This window comes from Nicotiana attenuata, chromosome 6, assembly GCF_001879085.1.
Source record: "Nicotiana attenuata strain UT chromosome 6, NIATTr2, whole genome shotgun sequence".
Classification (NCBI taxonomy): Eukaryota; Viridiplantae; Streptophyta; class Magnoliopsida; order Solanales; family Solanaceae; genus Nicotiana; species Nicotiana attenuata.
Window position 1 is genome coordinate 58,299,030 of NC_031994.1, and position 7,232 is coordinate 58,306,261.

Here is a 7,232-nt window from a genome sequence, read left to right on the forward strand (position 1 = left end):
GCCTAAATTCAAAATCATCACATGTAAGATATTGTTCAGTCACTTTAAGATACTTAAAAACTGGAGGACATGCTGGTTACACTGAGATTGATATACTATACTTTATCTGGTTGAGGCAAATGAAGAAGGGAAGACTATATACGCTCATAAATGTCAGCTCAAAGACAGAATTTTCTCATATAATATTAGTGTCATGCAGGACTTTCAATGAGATGTGTTGTACCAGTATTTGCTTTCTGTCCTTGTTGGTTGGGGTTGGGGTTGGGGGGGGGGGGGGGTATCAATGGAATACATATCCATGGTATCAAACCTTTCAACACTTTGAGACCCCAGCTTGTGTTAGAAGATTCTACTTCTTGTTTCAATCTCATTACTTGTGTGTAATGTCTCAGAAATTAACATGGAAATATGATGTTCTATAGACAATATAGTACCTAACATGTTTGTTCGAAAACTAATACATCTTTAACACTGTTCCTATCTATCAAAATTCTAGCTATATGTAACTGGTGAAAATTTGATGGTTCAGTTTTGAACCTTTTGCCATCTACTTAAATTCTTGTCATGGATGATAGCGCTATAAATCCGTAAGTATTAGTGGTGGTAACCATAAGTGCAATCTACTAGAATGAAGAGAAAAGTAGTACTAGTACACAAGATGAACCTATCTATAATCTTAAAATTGAAATAGATGTCAAAAATGTGAAGAATCATTATATTATGCTGAATTAAGTTTTACAATCAAATAGGGAACAAAACATTTCCCTTTTGCCTTTTCTATTGAACGAGTTAAGTACATAAGTACAATACCCTTACCCCAGATAGAATTTCTTTCCAAGGAAAGAAGCATTTAATGCCAAAATCTTGGCAGGAAAAAATTTCTGTTAGCAAAGCACTTTATTCTATCAAACATTTACAAAGAGCCAGCTTCCAACCCCTCCATGCAAGGAACTATATGTAGTACTAACTAATTAACTTTCCCTGGTAATACTTTTTAAACATAAGATATTTTACAGTGACAAAAAATAAGGAAACCTCTTTTTCAGTCCCCCGTCGTGCAGCCATTTCCACGACGTGATCCTAGAGCAGAAGGTAAGTGTCCGATGGCTGTTTCATCTGTTGCTTGGCTTGCTGTTGGGACCAGTAAGCATGGGCAGTGAGGACTCTGTCCAAGAGCTCCTGTGGCACGGGCTCGCCTCTCCTTTGCTGAGGAGATATTCTTGCTGTGTGCACCAGAGTTTTCCATTTATCCTGATAAGTGATAACAGCCGTCAATTAAACTCAATGTCATGTGATTACTATGTGTATCAAGATTCAAGAGGATGGCTCATGACTATTTTTTTTCTCCTTTCCAGGTCATTCACAGAAGATTTTGTTTAAGTATTGGAGATGTAAAGGAGATAACATACAAGATGCATGCAAGTACGCCACTTTAAAAACCAAATGATTTCTTAGCTGCTTGAAGAAGCAACAAATGGATAAGACTCCTCAGATTCTAAGATTAGTCATGCTAAGAATAAACTAGCTAATTAAGAAAGTAAAGCATAAAAATCGAAATGGGAAGAGAGATCCCGGCAGGCAAGACAACAATTGGCTGTGGATGGTGCGATGTTAAATAGCAAGAGACAGTGACAAATGTTATACCTTCAAATCGACATAAGTTCTATGTTTGGCATTATCAAAAGCTCGCAGTTTCACATCACGCCATCTGCCAAACAACAAAACAATAACTGAAAAAACTAAAAAACAAATCAAAAGTCTGCAGCCCGACCCACGTTGTACTTCATTATCACTTAACAAAAGCCCTGGTTGGGGGAGTGGGGTGGGGGTGGGGGAGTTTGGGGAAAGATGTTAATGAAATTTGATAGATTTATGATTTTTTTTTGAGATCCCGAGAGCTGTAACTCGTTGTACAGATACATAGCACTCACTTGGTGCTCTTTTGTGAAGAAATACTCTTATTTATAATAAAAGTCAATAATAATCTAGAATCCCATACACAGCATAGCTCATTTCAGCACTAATTATGGTTATACTAAACATACCTTCCTGTTCCAAGCTTCTCAACAGCTTGAACAAGTGCTTCAACTTCTGCAACAGAAAAAGGTCTACGGATTCGACGCTGTGTGGCCTCAGATCGCTTGGGCTTCCGTAATGGAACTACGGCCAAGGCTTCTGCATTTACCGCAGTTACTGGAACCAATGCTCTTGAATTTGCAGAAATTTTCTCCAATGCCGCATAATGAGGAGATGGAGCAGAATCACGATCACTTTCAACAAAATTACTCAAACTTGTTCCTGTATGATCATCAGATCTCCCCTGCTGAATGCCAGTAATAGCAGGAGATAGGCACCTAGTGATATATATAGTGCAAAATCATTAAGACTACTTTTGATTCTAGCATGTTTCTTAAGAAGACGTAGTTTCCAAAATAAAGTTCAAAAAATTGAACACACAATAAGCTCCTGCACATTTCCACAAAAGATGTAGGAGTACTAGCAAAGACAGAAAACACTAGAAAATATAGAAACAACCCACCAAGAGTAGGAAGAAGTTATGGACTTCTAATTTCAAAATAACCGCAGGTATATATTTAGCCATATAACTTGCTGTTAAACTGAAGTAACAGAAGGAGCTCTATAATAACAATGGCTGCGGTCCTAATACCCATCAGAGATCGATAAATAGAATACCTTGTTAGTGGTTGAGGTGTATCACAAGGAAGGACACAAGAACGACAATCTGGACCAAGAGGTGGAGAAGCTTGAATGGGATTGGGCTCCAGTGAAAAGCCCAGAGCATCAAGCTTGTAATCATGAGAAATTCCAGTCTGCAATAAGGTTTTGTTATCATCTCTAACCTTCTTACCCTGAAAAACCACACCAATACGTAGTCCACCACCAAGTATAGCAGTCACTGCTTCCATTACGGTCCCCTGCAAAATATTATGAGCATGAATAGTGCTTTTCCAAACTGACATTCAAAAAAAAGAAAATGTAGCATGAGGCAGAATAATGATGAAAGAAACTTATTGAGGAAAGTGAATTAGTATTTGAAGGCAACGCTTTCACATGCCTTTAAAGAACCAACAGTTGCATTTTCTGGAATCTCGACAAAAAGCTCAGGAACCCTGAAGGATTTGATTCTAAACTTAACTGCGTGAAAGGAAAAACATTCCCATATTAGAACCTCTTCAAATGACGGAGCAAGCAATACAAGAGAATTCACGTGATAACTCCAAAAGAAGGCTCTCTCACCACAGGAATCACTAGGCTTGAAGGATGCACGACCTCCATTGAAGACTGACGTCCCAGCTGCTGTACCGCCTGTCAGAGTTGATATGCAGAGGTAAATAATTATCAATAAGGATCGAAACATACACACATTTATGCATGCAAGTAAAAACTGAGTCATGTCCATGTTGGTGCATGAAAGGCATAAACTGTGAAGCGAACAAACCTCCCGAAGATGCTTTACTATAACCGGAAGCATTTCCATGTAAGTCACTTGTTGGAGAACTACAAATTCCATCGGTACTCATCTCTCCATCAGAATTAGAGAAGGAGCCACATTTGAAGAGCTTTCTTTTCTTGAAAGGAAAATCCCTCTGAGACCTTTGGTGCTTGTAGGCACTGTTTCTATTGTGGCAAGCATGCATTGTTTTCCCACCTGGAAAAATCCTCCTCGTGTCAAACCCCAGAGCAAGTGAATATGAAGGGTTGCAAAAACAACAAACACTTACCAGTATTGGCATGCCCCTCATTGTCAGATTTTAGATTTTCTTCCCAATATTTGGAAGCTAGTAACTTCTTAATTGGGCGATCTCGTACACGTGGTGCTGACCCAGAGGCCTTATTTGGGGTGCTTGGTTGAGTGCACCCAGAGTTTTCGTCATCATCTCTATTATCTAACTTTACATCATTCCGGATCACCGGAAAGGACCTACAAGGAGCAGGATACGGAGACAAAGATAATTTTACACTATCATCTGAAGTAACAAGTAGTGTTGAAGGTTTCTTATCCCAAACATCAGGGAACTCTGAACTGGAAATTGCAGCCCCCTTACTTGTAGAAACTTTAGCATTATTTGACAGCTCAATTTTAATCTGTTTATCACTTTCTGTGTCTAATGTACAACTTGAAAAGACTCCATGTTCCTCCTCCCTGCTTTCACCATTTACAAATTGTTTAGCAAAGGGGAACTTCTCTGAGCAATCAGAACTCATAGTGACAGATGCAGGTCCAGAGATGGTATCATTTTGAGCATGTGGCAGTTCACTTAAAGAACGATTTACAACTGGAGCTTGTGAGACAAGCTCAGAAATGAAGAACCCCCGCTCATAACAACCTTCAGCATAAGATTTTTCTTTTATCTTCTCATCTTTCACAATTGCATTTTGCTCCTTCCCTCTAGCAGAACCCGTAGAATCAGGCGAGCTCTCTCCCTCCCCCAATAACTTGCCAGCTACAGTAGCTAACAAGTCAAAGGGACATGTTCCATCGCCATTAGCTTTCCTCCTAATAATGCCCCTTCTCTACAGAAATTGACAGGGAAATAAGACCAGGATAAGTGCCTCAATAGCAGACGAATATACTTATAAGGCAAAATAATGGATCTGAAAAGTGCGATTACCCTAGCCGATCTGGTAGCTCGAGGTATAGGAGGCACCTGATAGCCATTGAATCCATAGTCTAACCTCTTCTGCAACACCATATCTCAGAAACCATCCCAAGAAATATCCAGCGAACACAAAAAAACAGTAGTATTTTTACAGTATAAAAACTTCATGCTACACAACTCCTGTGGTCAACTGCACCACATAGTCTAACAAAGAAGAGCCCTGCAAAATCACAAGCATTATAATTCGAGACATTTAAGCAAAAATAACATTTAGTTAAATCATAAATTAAGTGATGCTCAAAATAAAATTTAAAGTGAAACAAAAGGATCCTAGAGTTGAAATCCTCTTAATTCAGGGAAAAAGGTAAAAGAATAGAATCATCACTGTTTGATAAAGCACCAGATGCCAGTAGAGAAACAAATCCTACAAAACTAGCACCTTGTATTGCAGAACTTTATGCCAAACTCACCCCCTCATGATCATAATCTTCGTTTATTGATACTTAAATGCTGATTATCAACCAAGATATTAGGGATGATCAATTAAGATCTGATATATTTAAATCATATCTAAAGCTGTTGGCACCCCCTAGTTGTGCTAGATTTCGGAGTAAATGAAAGCTTCCCATCTTAAATACGCAGTTCAAACTACACCTTTCAATCACGATTCGATGCTTGATTGGGAGAAAATTGAATGATGTCATAATCCTAATCCAACATGCAATGAGCAGGTAAATAAGTAGGGACATTAAATAGGATCCTTATCGCAATCAATGACAAAAGTAAAAGCTATTTCCAATCTACATTCGGTGAAATAGAAATTACTTGGAATTGCTAGAACTCAATGATTTTCAAGGTTTTCCTCTCCAACAAAATAGAGAAAAAGGAAAAGCAAGTTTAAGATATGCAGTGTGATATAACCATTACCAGATCAGCAAAACAAGAATGCAAGAAACATATAAACCTAAATGCTGATAGAAGAAACACAAAAATGTGAAGTTCCAACATGACATGTTTTGTGATCAGTCGGAATAAAGGATATACATGAATCAAACCAGTGGTATTAGTCACAAAATCTGGTCTTATGCATCTGACTAGAATATATTCAATAAAAGAAAATGTGCAATACACAGAACCCTCTTACATATTTAAAGGACAGAGAGAGCATTTTCCCCCGAGGATAAAGCAAATTGTTGCAAAGTTAAAAAAAGGAATACTAAAAACAAAAAAAACCCGCCCAAAACCCATACAGAATAACACCAGAAATGTAATCATGAATGCCACCACCACCCCCCAAACAAGTACCCTAACATCAGATCAACCAAACTAAACAAAGGGAAATATAGATATATCCAATCCAACGGACCCTGAATTTCAAAGAACGGACCCCAAGTGGAAATAAGAGAGAAGCTTTTGGACGTTAAATTCTAAAAATAGCAGCCCCTACTTAGATCCAAGAGATGAGGATAGAACCTAAAAGTCCACCAAAAAGTTTTCTGAATACAGAGGAAAGGTAAAACGTTGAAAGTTAAGAATTCCAAGAATGCTCTGTTTGTCACGGAGAAACCTCAAAAGAAAAAAGAAAAAAAACACCAAACAGTCAAAATTTACCATGTGCATTCTGAAAACGGACAGTTTCTTCAAGATTTTCTCTCCAACCAAACCAAGTTCTGAACCAAAGATGATAACTTTATGAATTTGGGAACAAACCAAAAAAAAAAAAAAACAAAAAAAAAACAACCCCACCTTAAAACAATCAAATTTACGTCTAAAGTCACCACAATTTCCATTCAAATCCAAGAATCGCCCATGAAAAGACAAATTCCCGTAGAATTTAAAAGCAACAAGATAATTCAGGATCAGAAAATTCAACGGAGAAATAAAAAAAGAGATCACGAAAATAATATACCCTGTAATGATGAACCATCCAATGTTTTGTTTGTTGTACATGGCCAAAGAAAAACCCTGAGAAATAAACCACCGGCATGTATGTCTTAAACCCCCACTTCTTTATACAAGTTACTGGCGCTAACGGTAAAAGCCCCGTAGATGCACTGCCAGTACCAGGTTTCTGTCTCAGAAACTACCTTAAGACCCGGTTACTCGACAACTGGTGGGCCCATATCCTCCCTGCCAGGTTGGCCTTACATGCTGCCACGTGGAACAACTTTCGGATCAACTGCTCATCGATAAAAACGTTGAGTCACGAACCCATGGTATTTTCTTTGAATTTTGTGTTTTAACTATCATTTTATTTTATTCTCGCATTACTTTTATGGGGCTATTTTTTTTTCTTTTTGAACTTCCGTACTTGGAAGTTGTTTTAATTTTTCTTTTTAGTGTTATAAATTACTCAGATGAAATATGACTAAAGCATGTGCAATTTAATAATATTCTCTGACTAATTGGATTAACCGTTCCAAACTTTGAAGAAAGTCCAAGAAAAGATTAGATGAAATTAGTAGTATTCTAATTCTATAAGTATCAAAATCAGAAAGGTTCATTCATTAGCCGCATATTCATTTATTTCGTAACTTAGCGATAAATTTGAGATTGTATTTTCCTTATTATGTCAAGTCAATACCTAGAGAAAAAAATCCAGAAATCTTA

General features: G+C 37.6%; 1 protein-coding gene across 2 annotated transcripts; it reads right to left on the reverse strand.

The window, feature by feature from the left end:
• On the reverse strand, nucleotides 749-6,822 carry LOC109227051 (telomere repeat-binding protein 5-like). Of its 2 annotated transcripts, none has more exons than XM_019392046.1 (10): nucleotides 6,532-6,822; nucleotides 4,635-4,842; nucleotides 3,744-4,536; nucleotides 3,461-3,670; nucleotides 3,259-3,327; nucleotides 3,077-3,156; nucleotides 2,695-2,936; nucleotides 2,046-2,354; nucleotides 1,645-1,708; nucleotides 749-1,251 (listed from the first exon to the last, which is right to left on the reverse strand). In XM_019392046.1, exons 2-10 carry the CDS (start codon nucleotides 4,713-4,715, stop codon nucleotides 1,081-1,083), a joined length of 2,019 nt encoding a protein of 672 aa, XP_019247591.1. In that variant the 5' UTR covers nucleotides 4,716-4,842; nucleotides 6,532-6,822; the 3' UTR covers nucleotides 749-1,080. The 2 variants fall into 2 exon arrangements, with proteins under 2 accessions (XP_019247591.1, XP_019247592.1); XM_019392047.1 differs by lacking the exon at nucleotides 6,532-6,822 and adding an exon at nucleotides 6,234-6,293.

Bases quoted from the DNA above. Each gene is read 5' to 3' on its own strand.
- LOC109227051 (XM_019392046.1), bottom strand. From the start codon at position 4,715: ATGGTGTTGCAGAAGAGGTTAGACTATGGATTCAATGGCTATCAGGTG. The intron at 1,709-2,045 runs GTATGTTTAGTA...GTTGTTTGGCAG, and splicing joins GAGAAGCTTGGAACAGGAAG to ATGGCGTGATGTGAAACTGC. The intron at 1,252-1,644 runs GTATAACATTTG...ATCACTTATCAG, and splicing joins GAACTTATGTCGATTTGAAG to GATAAATGGAAAACTCTGGT.